Here is a 20,464-nt window from a genome sequence, read left to right as displayed (position 1 = left end):
ATACATAATTTGAATATAATAATTGATTGAGGCGACTGTTGTTGTGATTTGGCGCTAGGGCTGTGCGATATGACCAAATTCTCATATCCTGATATAAGACATCTATCGTCCCGATAGCAATATAAATCACAAAAATTTAACATTTTCTGTAAATTCTGTGAATTCTCGGGCAGCTCGTCTTGCGGGAAGTGTTTCCAGCTGTGTGTCATGTAGCTGGAGTCGAGTGTTTTAACCGATGCATGAAACTATACATTTTTAGACATAAGTTGTAAAGGCCGCTGTTTTCTTTGTGAGTATTTATTACACGGCGTGCTGCGGGGAAAAGCCTGTTCTAACGTTTGAGTCTAAGGTCTATTTTTTAGCACCTGGCGACTCTTTTTTAATTCTCATCCGTAAATAATCTGCTCTTTCACGTGATTCGGTTTATTTTGAAAAGTCTCAACAGGATATTGAGCTTTATTGTGAAAGGTTTATGTGAACCATAAACAAGCGGACACGCGACGGTGTTACCGTCGTTGTTGCTAACCACAACGCATAAAAACAGGCGCTTGTCCATCCGTAGTGTGGTTATATTAAATATAAGAGAAAGAGAGAACTTTAAGAAATTAATATAGCCACTACAGTGACCATCAAAATGATGAAAAAGTATTGCTGTAAACAGTTTATTTTGCGACACCACAAAACAAACGATAGCATAAAATGAAACGATAGACGTTTTTATATCGTCATCCGATATATATCGTTATATCGAACAGCCCTATTTAGCGCTATATAAATAAAATTGAATTGAATTGCCAGTGTATTTTGAGTGTGTGTAACTGAATATAAACAATACCTCATCAGCCTTTTACAACTGAGGGGTAAAAACTTCCAAGTATGACGAACTATGTCAATTTCAACTTTACATAGTTCTAATTTAATCAGCTTTTAGTTTTGATGTTGATATAATCTTAGAAATGGATTCTGACATGGTATTTGTTATAGGTAGTTCTCAGAAAAGATTATTAATTAAGAATATTCTTTTTAGAAAGCTGCCAAAGCTTTTGGCTGTTTTATATCATTGTACACTGAATGACACAGCAATTCACTCACAAATATGCTGATAACTGAGACAATTAGAGGTTTTCTATATTTTTCAGAATGCGTCACTTCAACAGCCCAGATAAAATGTGATATAATATACACCACCTATTATACAAGTTCAAATGCAGGGCTCTATACGCACACACACATACTGATTCCATGCCAGAAGAATTTCCCACTAACGCTATGTAATAATAAACACAGTGACACACTGTCACATTCAGTAAGTATGACACATTAAAAAAATGTCCAGCTGCTAACATAAGACTCAATATTCTTCCTTCCTAATGTCTCACCATGAAGAAAAGAAGTTCTGAATGTCTCATTAAGAGTCACGTGCCCTCCAAACCTGCACATCTGGCCATGTTGTGTAATGTACCATTTGGAGGCCCAGTAGCACAGTATCACCACTACCCAAACACGAACCTTACCGACGGCATGAAACTGGGACAATCCTTCACATTGCTCATTTTTTAACTCATGATCAGCCAGGATACGCATGCAGTGTACAGCAAATTTAAACATAAAAACAACAACCTAATGTAATTAATGTAGGCACACGTCTCACTTAAGCATAGCAAGATACATATACAATAGTTTTAACTGATCTTCTTGACTCAAAGCAAAGAATGAAGCAAAAATAACTCAAAATATTCCGAATATTTTAAGCTTGAGAGTTCCGTTTTGATGAGAGGTTCCCAATATTATTTGCATTTTGCATCAAATCCATGTGTTTTTCTGCACTAAATCAAACACTCAAGCACAATAGACATTTCAGTATATTACATGATCAAAATCACAAGGAAAACTGTAGATTCTTGTCAAACAGAGTAATGTGGACTCAGTGCCGCTTCAACACAGACTCATTATGCTTACTTGTATCACAGCCCTAATCTGAACAGAGAACCTGGGTCTTTATATTTAAGCTTTATTCCCACGGGTCTTGATAAAAGGTTCCTCAGCAAAAGATTTTTAAGGAGCATATTTGGGTCTGATGATCAGCAATCCTCCAATCCGAAAATATTTATTTCAAAATAAAAAACAGAGCCGTATTTTCACACTTAAAGAAAGGTGTGAATGAACATCTGTTTAGATAATTACCTTTCTGTGATTATGGCCAGACTTTGTGATAAACACGCCATCCACATTTGTTAAACACATATGCACCAGACCAGAGCCTGCTGTCAACACTTTTTTGCTTCCATAAAATCTCTTAATTCTATGGTGGGAGGACAAGAAAATAAACCTCACAGTTATGTCTTCATGTAAAGCCACCTAGTCCCTAAATGTACAGCTCCACGCCCCCGGTTACTTATAGTGCCACACTGAAAGCTTTCCCCAGATGTCTCCCAGACCCAGACCCGCCGCCTCCTGCTTCCTTCACAGCTAGTAAAAGAACTGGGGTTGTACATGCCTATCTGAGAAGGCTTCAAGCTGTGGATGTGAAGGTTAGTGGTTTCCTTCAAAGCTGTAAAAGTGATGCTCAACCCAAAATCTAACTTTGAGCATGAAACAGTCAACAGCTATTAACTTAAAAGGGAACTGTTAAAAGTTTGTAGATTGCTGAGACTGCTCTTATTTTTGGAGCGCGTTTCTTCTTGATGAGATACACGTTATATACACAGTAGAAAGCTGAATTAAAGGAGGGAAAGCATGCATCCCATGCTCCCTGCCTGGACTCAAACCAGGCATTATCTTAAATGTAACTAACAACCCCTTGCCCTGGCATTTAGACAGAAGAACGAGAATTGCTTCCACGCTGTGTCCCAGAGCGAATAAGTCAACAACAAACAAGAATTCATAAGATCAAAGAAGCAAGAGGCAGGTTTGTCGGGGCACTACACCAACGCTAATGAGGATGGAATAAAAAAGAAGAAAACAGTGACAACAGCCGGCAGAAAAAAACCATGTCTAAGCTAACGTACATAAATAAAATAATGACCACGTATTTTTCCCAAGGAAAACAACAGCGGTGTAGTTAAACTAAATTAAACCATCAGCATTTCTTATCTCTGTACCTTGCCTTTAAGAGGCAAAGCCCACGGGGTATTTCCAGGGTCACTTTATGAGCCATCCACTCAAAGATGTCAAAACACTCACTATGACACAGCATGAAGCGCACAGTTTGATATGGACACGAGCCTCTAGCTTAAAGAGTTTGTTTGCCTACCTTGAAAAAGTCAAGACAGGTACATTATGGTTATATAATCCTGAGATATAGCTGGAAATACCTTGTGTAATAGGCGTAGCAATATTTCTCTTAACATTCAAAATTTACGACATGCTATTATCTATGCAGGCGTTCTCATAGTTATTAAAAATTTTGAGGCCAAGTAAAGAGGTTTGGACTTCCACGAAGGGAAAATGAGAAGTACTGTGATAAAAAAGATATTTTAACTGTTTTTTTTACGAGTGGGAAAAGTCCCCAAATTGGATAAACTGAAGAAAATTAATGGAGAAATATATAAAATACCTTAAGGTAATAAGGTAACACAGACCCTCTGTCTTAAAAATATGCTGAGCATTTGTGGTTATTCACATAATTAAATGTGAGGGGAAAACGTAGGTTTGTATATTTTCAAAAAAGATAAAGAATAAAATTATATCGCTTATATTAATATTGTGTAACATTGCATACATAATCAATTTCATTCATAAACTCATGCTTGTGTACCTGCAGTGCTGCATATGTGGCATTAGTTCATGTGAACAGATGATTAAGAAATTCCTGAACCAACAGCAGCTGCCGTTTTGCACATTTTGTTACGAGTCTGAGTAAAAAACAGCTTGAACAGTAAAATTGCTCTAATTTTAAAAGACGACTTATGAATGATCTTTATGTCATATCACTCAGCCGTCATATCATCCAAACTATGATCTAGGATTTTAGTATTTTACTTGGTTGAGTAATTTAAACAGCCTTAGAGCACAGGATCAAATTCATTTAAAAAACCATTCTCAGTATTGTGATGAATCTTATTACCCCCTTGCTTTGTGCTTTGATTCCTTTCGATCCTTCCTGTTATTCCAACCAGAACTCAGAGAGACTTCAAACCCCATGTGCCTGTAAAATAAATAGAAATATATATTTTTTAAAACTATGTAGTTAAAGAAAATCTGACAGGTTTTTAGTCTTTTTAAAAAATATTTTCACATATCTGTGTTTATGTTTTTAGCTCCTATAACTGTGCCTTGCCTAGCTAGAGAACTAAACTGTCTTTCATTAAACAAAAGAATTTAAATTAAAATAGTAATATTTGGACCCACACAGCATGCTCTTCCAACTACTAATTTGGTTCTTAGTTGCTGAAGAAGATCCACATGTTAGAAAAAAAAACTTATTCAGGAAAAAGAAAATATTTTTGCTGCATACAGACTAAAATAAAAATTTCCTAACAGGAGTTTAAGGGATTTATGCTAACTTTATGCTAATGCTAAAATAAGATGTCAAAGTTTCAGATAGGGTTTTCTTTTTTGGGGGGGGAGGGGGAGTCACCAAATATATTGTACACACTTTTTAAATATTTGAATTATTACAAACAACATTTGTGAAATTACGGTAGTGTAATAACCTACAAAATAGTCGGCTAACTAAATCTGCAACCAGGTAACCGAACTTGCTAGCAAAGCTGAGTAACTTGCTAAACAGGCTAATCTAACATTATAGCTTCTTAATCAAAACACAACAAAATTGTAAGAAAAAACAGGAGAAAGTCAAGTCTCGTGGTCTTTCTAGTGCCCTAATGATTCATTCCAATCTTTTAGTAATAATTCCCTCAAAACAATTTTCACAGTTACTCATCATTTATTGTAGCCACCTCACCTTTTTTGGCAGACTTTCGCTGGATCAGCATTTGAATCATCAACCAGCAAGATGTGGTACTCCCTGTATGCAGAGAAATACAGTCTTCACCACAAAATTACACCACAGTGGTTAATAATCATCTCCATTCACATAAAAGCTGAGGGTGAGTTTAGCTCTTACTGTTTTAAATGTAAAAGTAGCTCCAGCAGGCTGAACCAAAGACGGAGGGAGCTTGGTTAGAGCAGAGGAAGGCAAACTGGCTGAAGCGGGAAGGAGGGGTTTCTGGGCATGTGTGTGTGTGTAGGAGAGAGAGAGTATGTGATGCATTATAAGGCAATTTTCCTTCTTGATTTTTCTGTTAAAATCAAAAAGATGACAGTTAAATGCCAGGGTTCTGGTTTATCTGCCTTTAAAGCCTGACAGCATCATTACCATTTTAATTTACACATTGCCTTTTTCTGTCTACATAAATTAGCTGGATGATCACTGGCTCTGATTTTAAGTACTGTATAGTGTAGTCTTTTATTTTCCCCCAGTCAGGATCTGATGTCAGATCTCGGCCAAATCAAACAGGAAGATCAGAAGTGAGAATCAGGAGCTGATGTATGAGTACCAGGACAGGTATGCAGGGGAGAGAAGGAGAATGAGAGTCAGTAGAGGGAAGACAGAATACGTGTGTGTGAATGAGAGGGAGATAAATGGAAAGATGAAGATGTGAGGAGTAAATGTAGTGAAGGTGGATGAGGTCAAATATCTAGGGTCAGCTATATAATGCACAAGCGAAGTGAAGAAGTGAGTGCAGGGAGTGGGTGGAGATGAATGCAAGGGTTGATTAGTGACAGGAAAAGCTTTCAAAATGGTGGAGAGACCTGCAACAATGTATGGTGTGGAGACAGTGGCACTGACAAAAAGACAAGAGGCAGCTGAATGTGTTAACATTTTCACTAGGAGTGACCAGGATGGACAAGATTAGGAATGAATACATTAGAGGAACAGAGGTGTGTGAGGACATGGGCAGAGGAAGGATCGTGGCTCAAGAGTTAGGAGTTCACCTTGTAATCGGAAGGTTGCCGGTTCGAGCCCCGGCTTGGACAGTCTCGGTCGTTGTGTCCTTGGGCAAGACACTTCACCCGTTGCCTACTGGTGGTGGTCAGAGGGCCCGGTGGCGCCAGTGGCCGGCAGCCTCGCCTCTGTCAGTGCGCCCCAGGGTGGCTGTGGCTACAATGTAGCTTGCCATCACCAGTGTGTGAATGTGTGTGTGAATGGGTGGATGACTGGATATGTAAAGCGCTTTGGGGTCCTTAGGGACTAGTAAAGCGCTATATAAATACAGGCCATTTACCATATATATTAGACAAAGGATATTGTAGACCACAGTGCCAGGCAGGAGGAAAAGAGGAAGCCCACAGAGGACATTCATGAATGTAGTTAAGAAGGACATGCAGAGGGTTGGTGTGACAGGATGCTAGGGATAGGGGGAGATGGAGGCAGCGATCCTTTGTGGCCACTCCTTTATTAGGAGCAGCTGAAAAAAGCAGAAGGAGAGAAAAAAACAGAGTAAATGAAGAAGTAAAGTGAAGAAGTAATGCCTTGTTAAATCACAAATTCACTGTAATTAACTAAATTTTTTTGGAATGCGTGATGTAATTGATAGAGCCATGAATTCTAATCTCCTCCAGAATATCCGAAAGGATAATCTCCGGCCATTAGTTTGTGCCCTGAAGCTTAAGATCACTCAGAATACGCAACAGGACAATGACCTGAAGCATACTTGAAAGTCCATCAGCAAGTCTGAATGATTCAAAAAACAGAATGAAAGTTCTGGAGTGATTTAGTCAAAGTCTTTACTTTGATTAAGATCCTTTGGTACGACATTAGACAGGCTGCGTATGCTGGAAAACCCTCCAGTCTGGCTGAATTTACATTTCTGCAAAGACGAGTAGGCCAAAATTCCTCTACAGCGATGTGAAAGACTCACTGCCAGTTATTGATGGCAGTTCTTACTGCCAAGGATAGCACAACTAGTTGTTAAGTTTGGAGGGCAATTACTCTTTCACACAAGGGATCGTTTATTTTATCTTAACAATTTAAATTATTATTTAAAAACTGTATTTAGTATTTACTCTGGTTATCTTTGTGTAGTATTAAAATTTGTTTATTGGCAAAATCAAAGAAATCATGAAGGAGGCAAATACTTCTTCACAGCCCTCAAAAGCCATGGTGATGTGCTGCAGACCATTTTCTATCCCTTGTCCCATCTGTCCCATGTTTATAAAAGTAAATGTAAGAAACATGCGGCTAAAAAAGAAGATGTGCTGATCTTTAAATGCAAACCCACAGATGATGATCAGACAGATTAGCAGTTGAAATAATAGCTTTAACAGTAATCAGGATGGAAAAGGGAATATGCAAGTGTGCAAAGACTATAACATAAGACTACAAAAACACACTTTTAGCTTTAAGTCTGGAAATGCAAATACAAGACATGATCAATGCCAGACCCTTACCCACAGTTTGCACGTATTTAACTACTAAATGTCAAAATCTGAGACCATCCCACCTTGGATTTCTTACTTCTTGTTTGTAGGAATCTGGTGACCCTGCTCAACCATACTTATGTTACCTTTTATATCTTAAAAAATACTAAAGGAACAACTGCAAGTTCTGCTGATATTATAAACATCACACAGTCTCAGTCCTTTGTTTTGTCATGTTTTTATAGGGTTATAGGTATTTCTCGCTTATCTTTGTCTTTTTCTTCTCATGGAAGATCGGCAGCGATGAAGGACTTTACTCGGTTTTAATGCGCATGATGGATTAGGTGCGAAATATTCAGCTCAGCAATGAACGGGAATGAATGTGAAAAATGTGCAGCTAACAGATCTGTCACCTCCACTGATATGTGGAAAAGGTTAATCGCAAACTGTCTGGGTTCATCCTTCTCTTCTTGCTGCACAAATGAAGTCATGAGCCAGGGCTTCATGAAAAGGGCAAAGGCAAGTGTTTTCAGACACATGCTGTATATGGTGCAGTCTGAGACTGAACAGACACCCACTGTTTGTTTCAACTTTGTCCGCTGGGCTTTGGTTACACAGGATAAAAGCTTCCTTAAAGAGCCACTGAATGTATTTCACACATAAAGGTCTGTTTGCTGCACTTCTGGAAGAGAAGACCACCCATACTTGAAAAATAGGTGTGTAATGCCATCTACACCTTTGGTAAGGTGATACTACGATCAGATTACAAAGTAAAAGGAGGTTTGAAAGATGGGGGACAGTTAAGCTGTAATTAGGGGTGCTGTGAAGTTGCGGTGAGGGAGTCCAGGGTGGAAACTATAGATTACAAAATAGGATATTTCAATTGCTGCTATGAAAGTACACTTTCTTATATTGCAAACACTGCCTGGCTTCTTGTCAGCTTCCCTCACACTGGCACACATTCAGCAGATAACTGAAAGCTTCTCAGTGCAGAGAAGATTTTTTTTGTGATTTTTAGCATCTTCAAGGACACGCAGACACAATTCAGACATTGTTTTTTCTCTGTGAAGGACTGAAGGACTCTTGTTTTTATCTCTACAGCTCATCTCAAGGACGTTAGATAAACGTCAGCTCAGACGGCCCACAGTTCCCACTCCTTTCCTTTTCTTTCTGTTGCTAACTTTCTTTTTAGGGAGGGCCACCGCCTAACGCTATTAGCATGACTTTTTGGCTCCCAGTGTTCTCTTAAACTATCACTAGAAGAATCAAACGCAGAGCAGTCAAAATGCTTACAAGTCAAATCTGCCTGATAGCACTTTGGCATAGAAAGCTCACATCCTAATTCAGAGTGACCTCTTACAAGGCCGGAGCCTCTTAACTGAGTTATCTCTCACCTCTGAGGGAGTAATTGAATGGAGAACAATCAATGAGGTTATCCATAAACGCAATCATCTGGCAGCACTGGCCGTTTAAAGCACTTCAACAGCTGAGTGTCATCTCTTACTGGTGGGAGGAAGGGCTGTATCAGCTGATGTATGGAGCTACAACAGGAGGTTGTCATTGACCAGTTTGAGATCCTCAAATACAATTTGTCATCATTCTCCTCAAACTGATGCTAATTGTGTTTTCTATCCATTTATTTACCTCTGGAGGTCAACCAAAATGGGCTTGGACTACAGGCTGTCTTTTGTTAATTTGACTATACAGACAATACATGTCGTCTCTCCTTAATACCAGCTCAATATGACCTCTATTGAAGAATCAATTCTGGTAGGATCATTTGTGCTGAGAGTTGGAAAAGCCCAGAGCTGGCAGACATGTTTTTCAAAGTGTGATGGATAGATCATACAGAAAAAGGAACTGCAGAACAACATATAGGCAGTGATAGTGAGGGCTACAAGTGTCCTGTACAGTCAGCTTTTTGTTGTGTCATTATCATCGGGGTCCTAGACTGACAACAGAAAATATGACGGTAGACAACAACAATGACACGGAATCACCCGAGGCACGGAGTGACAGGATAAATCAGAGAGAAGAAATCAGATGTGGGGAGAACAATGTCCAAGAGAGTGGGTAAAAAGATTGATCACACAGACTCGTCTTTATGTAATCTGACAGAAGTCAATCCACAGAAGAAGAATGGAGCGTAGAGAGACAAGAGAAGAAGCACTGGTTAAAAGGCAGCAACAAGGTTACAGCAGATTAAATATGAACAAAACAGGCCATACAAGCAAGAGAGCTGAATCAACGAATTACTTGGCAGACTTCAGCATCATCTTAAACTAACGTGGTGACATGGAGCGCCTCATACGCCATCTCCATCACTGCAGCCTAGAGCCTTTGCTGTCATATCCTGTGAGCCATGTTTCATGAATTCACATCAGCACTGCTGTTTGTGCCAGAGGAACCCTGCTTCCATTGATGTCACTTTGTTTTCTTATTAATCTGTGTTGGCTTAAATAATTGGGATAATGTAAGGACTTGCCAAAGTCACATTCACACTGGAGGGCACTCCTGAGCTGATTTAACAGCGACACAATAACTTGGCGCCATCTTCTGGTGAAAAGGTGCCTTTTCATATGTGATCCTGGGAACCTGCCCTTGACAAGAAAAAGTCAAATCACCCCTTTTTCACAGAGCCGAGGTGTTAGCATTTAGCCCTTGCTTGTTTCTGAAGAAGTAAAAATTTCTTTAGGCTGGGACACATCATTTAAATTATACTATTTAAACTTCTAAAAGTTTCATTTCAAAAATTCTTAATCATTTCTTTTAGTTTTGCAGGCAAAAAATGACTCATGGATTTTCATTGTCTGTACAGTATTTCTCAAATTGACTGTAAAAGATGTGTAGTTCATAGTATAGTAACATATAGTAACAACCTCAGTAAGGATTTAATGCGCTACGAGTTAAATCCAATACAACAGTATTGTTTGATGTTGTCTGTAAAAAGCTGAGTGAATGTGCCACAAACACACACTTGGGTTTACAGGAGTTTCTTTTGATTCAGAAAGTTTCTAAACACTAATTAACCCAACAGCCTTTAAACTGGATAAACATGTTATCCAAATAGTGCTTTTATTATAAAGATGTCCCAGAAACTTTGCTGTTTAACTGTTTTCTTTTTCTCATTTTCACACACAACAACGAATCAAATAATTTTTTAGCATTTCATCTCTGTGTCTTGTGCTTCTGCTACAAAAGTGGTATTATTCTTTCCTCCTCTTGCGCCTCATGATAAATAAACATATCATCTCCTTTGAGAAGGAAGATTAGATCTCCTGTGCCTCTGAGATGCTCACCGTTTCCTCCCCCACATCACTCCCTCATCTTTTAATTTCGGCAACACAGCTTTGACGTCATCTCTCCCTAAATATAAACTTCAAACCAACAACATCAACAAGTAACAATTACAGACTCGTACCACCCCAAAGTAAAACCAGACTTTACTGTTTTGGTTGCTAAAAAAAAAAAGGAAAAGGAAAATAAAATCTTCTCTTAGTAAATGCAATCTTGACTTAATCTAAATTCACTATTTTCAAGAAATTGAGTTTTTCTCACAGCATAATTTAATTTTGAAATGTATCCTTATTTGGGAACAGCTGTGGACAAAACAGTCTTTTGTTAAAGTATTTTTCTTGGCTTGATGCTCTCTTCCAACGAGGATCCAAATTATAAAGTCCAAGTTCAACTGATCAGGCACAACCTTACGACCATGTGCTTATTTTGCATTATCCTGTTGAAAGAGGCCACAGCCATCAGAGAATACCATTTCCATGAAAGGGTGTACATGGTCTGCAACACAGAGGTTAGGTAGGTGGTGCGTGTCAAAGTAACATCCACATGGATGCAAGGATCCAAGGCTTCCCAACAAAGCATCTTGCCTTCTTCCCGTAGTGCATTCTGGTTTTCCTGTCTGTTGAGTGAGACAACTTTTAATAGATTCTCACCACTGCAGACCGGGAACAACACACAAAAGCTTTGGTTTTGAAGATGCTCTATATAATCAGAAATTTTAACTTACATGTGGCAACAAGATGTTCCTTTTTTCTCCATAAAACACTATCCGGTTCAGTTCCTTTAAATTTGTATAGTGCCAAGTCACAAATGTTCCCCTTTATAAACTGTAACATAAAGATCCTACATAATTAGAGATAAACACGAATCTGATCATCCTCTATAAGCAAGCAGTTGGTGACAGTGGGGAGGAAAAATCCCTTTTAACTGGAAGAGGCTTCAGAGACTGCTACAACTATTAGCAGCTATAAAATAAACTTTTAGGTTTAGATTTTAGTTTAGAATTTTATTAATATTTTAGTTAATAATTTTGAATATCAGTGGTCAGCTGATTATAATGTTTAAATCATTTTCATTTTTACATCTACGTATTAAATAGGAATGGTTCTTTAGAGGAACTGGAGTCTAATAATCTTTAGTACAAACACTTGTGTACTTAACCTCCCTCCTCCTGTTTTTGGTTAGGGCTAGGGATGGGTATTGATAAGATTTTCACGATTCCGATTCCAATTTCGATTCTGTTTAACGATTTGATTCTTTATCGATTCTCTTATCTATTCTTTTTTTTAAAAAGGTGAACACTAAGGTCGAATAGCTTAGAACTTTGTTTTATATCTTCTCTTTGAACAAGATAGAAATTTAGGAGTAACATGGCCTTACAAACCCAACAGTGAGATCTTAAGAGATCCACAGCCTACGGCTCTTCAATGGAGCGTCACAGGGTCCCCAGGAAAAAACATTGTAAATGTAAAATAATAAAATAAATATTCTTCTGTAGCAATAACAAAGTATAACATAAATTATTCTGTAGCAATTACATAAGAATATCCAGTAATGTCCCTGCCTACAATTAAACACATTCACTTCCTGAAAATCGGGGGCATCTGCTGTGGCAAATAGGTGCAAGCCTTTTACCATAAACGTAGTCACTGCTCGGTGACATTCGTCTATCCTGGCCTGAAAGGAGACGCTACCGGTAGACTGCAGTGAGAACTGCCAGCATCTGAGCCAGCCAGACTCTGTCTGTCTGTCTCATCATGGTCACCTAAATGCACAGTAATGGCAGGTTTTGTAATAAGGCAGATCGCGCTAACATAATATGCACTGTTAGTTGATTATTTACCTGCCGCATTAACGGCAGAGGACGTACAAACGTCACCGCTGCTGCTGGGTTGAGATTCACGAGTCCGGAGCGGAATTAAAAACATGACATTCATTTAAGGTCATCGCGTGTTTTGTGAGCAAATGCTTTTGCATATTCGTAGTGTTTCCTCCCTTAAATGAAATATCTACTTTTCAAGTATTGCAAGTTGCCCTGTTTCTCAACAAGAACCGGGTTTCAATACCCATATTTCACTTTAATCCCTAACCGGTTTGTTTGACAAGCCTTTCCTCAAAAGCCTTAAACTTCAGCTTGGTTTTGATTCTTTTCTTGAACTTAACTTAAAAATCAAACCAGTCGTTAAATTCATCTTGTCAGTCAAGACTTCTACCTAAATTTAAAGCATGGGTTTCTATCAATGACCTTGAGGAGATCGTTCATGGTTTCATCACATCCTGACTAGGAAAAGGCAATTTGTTGAACTAAGAAAAACACTAACACTGATATCATGATTGCAGTTGCTGACTGGTATAGAAACCCCAACTGAAACTATACTTCTTCTCAAAGGCCATTTCAGCTTAAGATGAATTATAACTGTGTTATTTTCTCCAGTATATTTTTTATACTGTAAAAAGATTTGCTGTGCTCAAGCTCTGTGGTGTTTTTGCATGTGCTGTTATAAATTAGAACTCATCTTTACGGGGTGTTGATTTTGTGTCACAGATATAAACCAGACAACAAAAACACATTGTCAGGTAATGGCTTTATATTCCTGTTAATATGATACATTACACGCATAATAGAACTTTTGATGTAATGAATATACAACAAACCGCAAAATCGAAAAACAAGACCTTTTCTTTCCCCCCCATTGTTGTAATATAAGCATGGTTGTCTAAAAATCGCAATATTGAAGTGATCTGTGGTTGAGTAACACACATAAAAATATCACAAGTCAAGTTTTTCATCCAGTATAACCTCTCTGTATAGAGCATTTAGTTATTGCACCAAATCTATTTTAGTTTTACAGGTACACAGATTTAAAGTAAACTAATGTTTTTACAGTCTTAAACCATGATCTCTACAATTACAGTACGATACAGAGGAACACCCACAGCATATTTGTAACACAGCATTGGATAAGAATTAGGTTTAGAGCTCAGTGAATTTCAGAGTCAGACTCATGACATCTATAAAAGTTCACAAGTAAAATTTGTTTGGTTGAAATTCAACAGTACAAAATAAACAAATGCTGCTATATGATGTTGCTCGTTTAAGTCTCCCTTCCCTGAGAAATTAAAAAAACACCCCTTAAAGTAAATTTCCAGCACTTACACAACAATTTGTCATTTGTTAAGGCTAAAAAAATGTCACCAGTTTTACACACTACTTTACCGTTTTACTTCTTTTCATTAGCACCCACTTTTCCCTTTACAAACATGGACTTTATTCAACCAGGAAACAGAACTCTTGAGTATCAAATTCAGCTTGGTAAAGACAGACAGCATTAACCTAACATAGTTCAATATTAGCTTTTCTAAAGCTGAAACCAGTCTCACAAGGGATTCAAGACTTAACAGATGTAAAGTATTGCTTCAAACAAAAAATGAAGAAAAGAATACCCTTCAATGCATTAATTAACTCTTCATAATCAATACCAAACAATACTAAGTATATATTTTTCCCCTGTTGCAAGTTTAGTGAGGAAGAAATGAATTTACATGCTGATTTATGCAGATATACTGAAAATCATCAACTGGGAAAGCATTCAAATAGAAAGAAGAACTTCTTTATCCTGACCCAAAATGAAAACATCTTATCAGTAAAGATAATCACTAGAAGTTTTTAATATGGTATGATTCCATTACATTAACCCTTCTAAAATTGGTAGTGTGCATTTGGCTTTTTTCCATTGTTTCAGAGGGACAGGGAATAACGTTAGACCGACCGGCAGCTGTGTGTCTATGGCATGCCTGGTGTAAATTACTGTTGTGCAATCAAGCCCAGATTAAGTATCAGTAATGGGAGGTGGGGAGTGCACAGGTACTGGCGTATGTCATCTTATCTCTTATCTTTTCTGACCTTGTCCTTGGCCAACATGGTCAAATGTCCCAGAAAGTTTCATAACACCTGGCCCTACTTATGTGGACGTAGATGGAGTTTTTTTAAAGGAAGCGTGACAAAAGAGAAAAAGTTTAAATCTCCCCATGAATGAAATCTCATACAGTTAAGAGGAGAAGCAAACCATCAGAGTTCGCATTGCTCAAAAATGTAAACTACACGTGTACTGAAGGGGATGGTTGCTTCATAAACGGCAACTTCAGAGCACGCATGACAATTTGGTTACGATGTTCTCTCCCATTTATCAGACTTGATAAGGAGAACAAAGTGCATAATGAATACTGCATATCTATTATTGATCAAATATCCTTGCTATTGCTAGCTAACTGAATTTTAATACCACGCGATTTACAATGCGGCATACATGTTTAATACCAGAGTCATTGGGATGAAATAGCCTTTTGCATGAGGCTAGAATTACAGCAGTTTAAGTGTCTTGTCAAACATTATATTTAAAAACCATTAGCACTATGAGTTAACCATTTACTGGCTAGCTTATCGTAGCATAGAGAGTGGAAACAAGGGGAAACACCTGGCCTGGTACAAAAAGGAATCTTCTATTTAGAACCTCTTACTACCACATTTGATCATTTTCAATTAAGATTTCACAAAGTTGAAGAATAAAAGTAAAATAAATCCTACATCTGTAGGATGGTCTGGTTGTTGCTCGGCTAAAATCATGCATAACCTGCCTGCCAAGTGGACTAGTGTTGGCGCACCTTTATTGCACTTGTTCCCCTCTTACAGACCTTCTTTCACAAGTACAGGCATGCAGTTCTCATTTCTCCTCCACTATTTTCTTCAGGCAGTCTACTATGTCTTTGCCACTGACCCAAGGTTCAATGTTTGTTTTGAACTTGGCAGACTGCTGAAACTCCTTTAGCAGCCTGTGCATTGGAAAGTCTTTCCTGGGGAAAGCCGTGTCCCGGGGCCCCAAAGCCAGACAAGGGCAGGCGTCATTGGCCCCATCTCCAATATAGAAGACCCTCTGAAAGGGAACGCCGCCACGCTCCTTCTGCCGCTCCGCCAAATACTCCCGAAGGATCACCTGCTTGCACATGTTATCAGGACAACGGGGGCATGAGTGCGAGTGGAAAGAGAGGAGCACAAGCTGACCAGCCGCATTAAAACTGGATGGGTTTGTGAAAATCTTTCTGAAAAGGTCACGCACCCCAGCATGCCTAAGCCAGGTTTCAATAAAATACATGTTGGCATCGGAGACCACCACAAGCTCAAAGTCCTGCTGGTGGCTCTGCAGATACTGGAAGAGATTCATGAGGCCTTGATTTGGTGGGATCTTCTCCACTGCTGAATGGATGGAGTCTTTAGAGACGCCCTGCTCAGCCATGTAGGCCAAAATCTTCTGCGTATTTTCATTATACTGCCCCTCCCTGTAACTGTTTTTCAGCCAAGCAGGGAGCTCTTTGTCTGGCAGAGTACGCACCAAAGCATCGTCGCTGCTTTCGCAAATGATGGTCTCGTCGAAGTCAAACAACACCAAAAAGCGTTGATCCTGTGGTGCGGCAGGCGTTAAAGGAGCTGTCATCTTTGGTGAGTGATTTCTTTCTGGGGGGGGGGAAAAAAGCAGAGGTGGAAGGAATGAAACAGAGAGCCCTTTTTTTCTCACCGTCAAGGACAGCAGACTCTGAAGCACACTGTTTTATAGCATCCTGGTGTAAAACTTTAATGGCGAGAAGCCAAAAAAGCCATCAATCAGAGTTTAAATCACAGAGAGTTCAGGGTTAAATTAAACTGAAGCACCAGAGGAAAACAACAACATGCATTAAGACTCTTAATGAGGCTATGAGCTGAAGGGGAAATGTGTGTTTACAAGAGTAAAGGAAGGGAGTTTAAATGAAACAAAAGTACCTCATAAACAGGATGTTCATTACAATTAATGAAAGAAATGAAAAAAACAACAACAACAACAACCCCAAAGAAGGGCAAATTGTTAAACTCTTTATCTAAATCTCTTTCCACACAAACATGCCTTCAGTCCTTTTTAAAATCATTTATTTAAACTTAGAGGCCACATCTTCCAGCAGTGCCAGTCTCTTGTTTACATAGCTGATATATAGCACAAGGCTTCCCCTTTTACAGGCCTGTTGTAACTCCAGCGAAGAGAGGGCTGATTATGTCACAGACGTTTGGTGGGATGTTAAATCTACTGGAGTAGTTACTGTGAAATGTAGACGTTTTTATGAAAAGAGCTATGATTCCTCTGAATTGAAGATGAACAGGAGTGTATATTTTGAAAAATGTAAAGCTTTAACAATTTTTTCCCCTGTAACCTCCTTTTAGTTTTCATGCCAAGTTTTAAAACTTGACATAAATATGTCATATTTGCAGATATGGCAATTAATCTTTAGACACCTCATAGCAGAAACGAAAAGCAAAGGTGTTAACAGTGGGATGCATTCCACTTGTCGGGCGTGTGTGTGTGAAATGAGCCATTATTAAATTCACGTGAGCATTTTCCCGCCAAGGTAGGAAACATTAAAAGTGGCAGATCAGAGAAAAGAAATGATTTGATAAGAGATGTCACATGTCATCTGCATCACTACAGAAAACAAAACAAAACAAAATCAAAATTATAAAAGAAAATTGTAAAATAATCAATGCCAGTGTTTCTGACACTTTTGGATGAGTAAACATTGACCCAGGAACATAATTGGTGTTCCTGGAAACCAACATAACAGGAGTGTGATGAATAACGAATACGCCCTAGAAGGCCAGGCTGATTTTACAAGCATGTTATTAACCCAGTACTGCAATCTAGCTGTACCTGTGACTGCGACAGAGGGCATTGGGTGCATACAGAAAGTAAAACAATAAGACCTGACTTGATCGATTGTTAATATTTGCATAACATTCGTAACATGTTATGCAGGCTGCCTCCAGGAACTAAAAATGACATGCAACCTACAGCTTTGGTGCACACATGTGCCAAGTGAGCACAAGCCTGATCTCCCCAGCAGCCACTGCGTTATTAATAGCACACATTTACACACTAAGCTATCTAATTTTAACCCCGGCGAACTATTTCTGTATGAGAGGTTACCTCTGAAAGTCATAAGCCGGTCATTGCATGAACGGAGCAGAATAAAAGGCTGATGTAACTATTTAAATGTGACACACGTTAAAAATAAAAGAAGAAGAAAAATAACACAGAGAGGAAAACGGCCTACCGGTGGAGGGCATATATAAGCGGGGATGGTCGGCTAGGTGTCCGGCTCCCAGATCCGCATCCCAGTGACGCGGTAAGATTTTTTAAAGGAGACTCCACAGCGGATCGAGGGTATTCCCATTTAAAGCCGTTGCGTCAAGCAAGCCGACGTAAACACGTGATTTCCGCCATGACCTTCCAAAGTAAAAGCTTCAGCGAGTAGCTTAAGTGTACTTGGTGAACCTATATTAAATGTATGGTACACTGTTACGGTTATGTAAACAAATACGACAGAAAGTGATACCATGCCGAATGTGCCCAGGTATTACTTTTTTGTCCTCTACAAAGTTTAAGATGAACTAAAATTGTACATTTTTGCAAATACAACAGTTATTATAAACGTACTAGTAGCTTAAATCTCATGTGTGGTGAATCTACTGAAAATTGTCCCATTTTATCTCATCCAAGTACTTCATAATACATTCTTACTTTAAAACATGAAACGCAACCTTTAAACAGACAGGACATTATATAAAATTGTGAAATGTCTGTGTAGGTTCTCAGTAATCCAGGTCATAGTAGTTGTAAGAGCCTCATCCCAATCCGATTTACTCCCTGTTAGACCTCTGCCTTACCATCACATATTTGAAATACAATAAGGGTTGTGTCACTCAAAGGTCAACATCTTTAAAGAAGAAGCTCAAATAAATCAGAATCAGAATCAGAATCAGAATACTTTATTGATCCCTGGGGGAAATTATTTTTTGTTACAGTGCTCCATTTTAAACCAACATTAAGACAAGACAGACAATACGCTAACTAAGAATAGTACAATATATACATATATATACATACATACATACATACATAAGTCACTTATAAATAAATATTTGGAAAAGAAACATGTGTAGCTGTAGCAGCAAACAGTGTGTTAAGTGGATGCGTTGTACAGGGAGATGGCCACAGGCAGGAATGATTTCCTGTGTCGTTCAGTGGTGCTTTTCGGTAATCTCAGTCTCTCACTGAACGAGCTCCTGTGACTGACCAACATGTCATGGAGTGGGTGGGAGGTGTTATCCAACATTGTCTTTATCTTGGACAGCATCCGCCTCTCCGACACCACCTTGAGGGAGTCCAGCTCCATCCCCACAACATTGCTGGCCTTACGGATCAGTTTATTAAGTCTGTTGGCATCTGCGACCCTCAGCCTGCTCCCCCAGCATGCAACAGCATAGAGGATCGCACTGGCCACAACAGACTCGTAGAAAATCCTCAGCATTTTCTGGCAGATGTTGAAGGACCTCAGTCGCCTCAAAAAATAGAGACGACTCTGGCCCTTCCTGTAAAGTGCTGTGGTGTTTTCAGCCCAGTCCAGTTTATTGTCAATGTGTACTCCAAGGTATTTATAGTCCTCCACAATGTCAACACTGACCCCCTGGATTGAAACAGGGGTCAAGTGTTTCCTGGTCTTCCTGAAGTCCACGATCAGTTCCTTGGTCTTTGCCACGTTGAGCTGCAGATGATTCTGCTCACACCACGTGACAAAGGAGTCGACCACAGCCCGGTACTCTGTCTCATCATCCCTGCTGATGCATCCAACCACCACAGAGTCATCAGAAAACTTCTGAAGATGGCAGGTCTCTGTGCAGTGGCTGAAGTCTGTGGTGTAGAGGGTGAAGAGGAAGGGGGAGAGGACAGTCCCCTGTGGTGCCCCTGTGTTGCTAATCACCTTGTCAGACACACACTGTGGGAGACGTACATATTGTGGTCTTCCTGTCAGGTAATCAACAATCCAGGACACCAGAGAAGCATCCACCTGCATCGCTGCTAACTTATCACCCAGGAGGGTCGGCCTGATGGTGTTGAAAGCACTGGAAAAGTCAAAAAACATGACCCTCACAGTGCTCGCCGGCTGGTCCAGATGGGTGTAGACACGATTGAGCAGGTAGATGATGGCGTCCTCTGTTCCGAGACGAGGCTGATAAGCGAACTGAAGGGGATCCAGATGTGGTCTTACTATGGGTCGCAGCTGGTCCAGGATGAGCCTTTCCAGGGTCTTCATGATGTGGGAGGTCAGTGCCACGGGCCTGTAATCCTGGGGGCCACTGGGACGAGGCGTCTTTGGTACAGGGACGAGGCATGATGTCTTCCATGATGATAAAGAAACACCTACTGGTTTATTCAAGATGACACTTGGTTAAAAATCAAAACACAAGAGGTAGAGGTTTCATGAACACATGAGCTGAGTGGATGAAAACATCAAGTTCACCAAAAAATAGATACCTATTTGATTCCCATTGGAGTGGGTATTGTAGGTCAAAGGGTAGGTCAGAGACCTACCACCCACTGGAGCATAAACGTTCCCTATGAGGCTGAAAGGAAATAAAAGGAATACACATGTAAAGAAATCTCTTAAAACATATGATGGGATAGAGCAATATCTCAGAGGTTTCACCCCTCAGCTGTGATGATGTTAATGATCATTTTTCACACCTTGGCTCATGTGGCGACACACATGATCAATAGTGGGTTAATGACAAGTTCAGCACATGGAGTTATCTGAGCTTAAGAAGCTTTTAGGGGTCCTTTTGCTTTAAAATTCAATTCAATTTTCAATTCAGTTTTATTTATATAGCGCCAAATCAAAACAACAGTCGCCTCAAGGCACTTTATGTTGTAAGGTAGACCCTACAATA

At 39.4% G+C, this 20,464-nt stretch overlaps 1 protein-coding gene across 2 annotated transcripts; it reads right to left on the bottom strand.

Annotated features, from left to right (window-relative positions):
- Positions 1 to 13,597: 13,597 nt before the first annotated feature.
- On the bottom strand, positions 13,598 to 17,867 carry LOC146626743 (putative phosphatase phospho1). Of its 2 annotated transcripts, none has more exons than XM_085360775.1 (2): positions 17,791 to 17,867; positions 13,598 to 16,168 (listed from the first exon to the last, which is right to left on the bottom strand). In XM_085360775.1, the coding sequence occupies exons 1-2, from the start codon at positions 17,801 to 17,803 to the stop codon at positions 15,381 to 15,383; spliced, it is 801 nt and encodes a 266-aa protein (XP_085216901.1). In that variant the 5' UTR covers positions 17,804 to 17,867; the 3' UTR covers positions 13,598 to 15,380. The 2 variants fall into 2 exon arrangements, with proteins under 2 accessions (XP_085216901.1, XP_085216902.1); XM_085360776.1 differs by having other exon boundaries at positions 13,598 to 16,164.
- Positions 17,868 to 20,464: the final 2,597 nt, after the last annotated feature.

Source organism: Diplotaxodon limnothrissa, linkage group LG8 (assembly GCF_057381915.1).
Source record: "Diplotaxodon limnothrissa isolate DT_005_m linkage group LG8, D_limnothrissa_male_GT1.1, whole genome shotgun sequence".
NCBI classification, from domain to species: domain Eukaryota; kingdom Metazoa; phylum Chordata; class Actinopteri; order Cichliformes; family Cichlidae; genus Diplotaxodon; species Diplotaxodon limnothrissa.
This window is presented reverse-complemented; position numbering and strand designations above follow the sequence as displayed.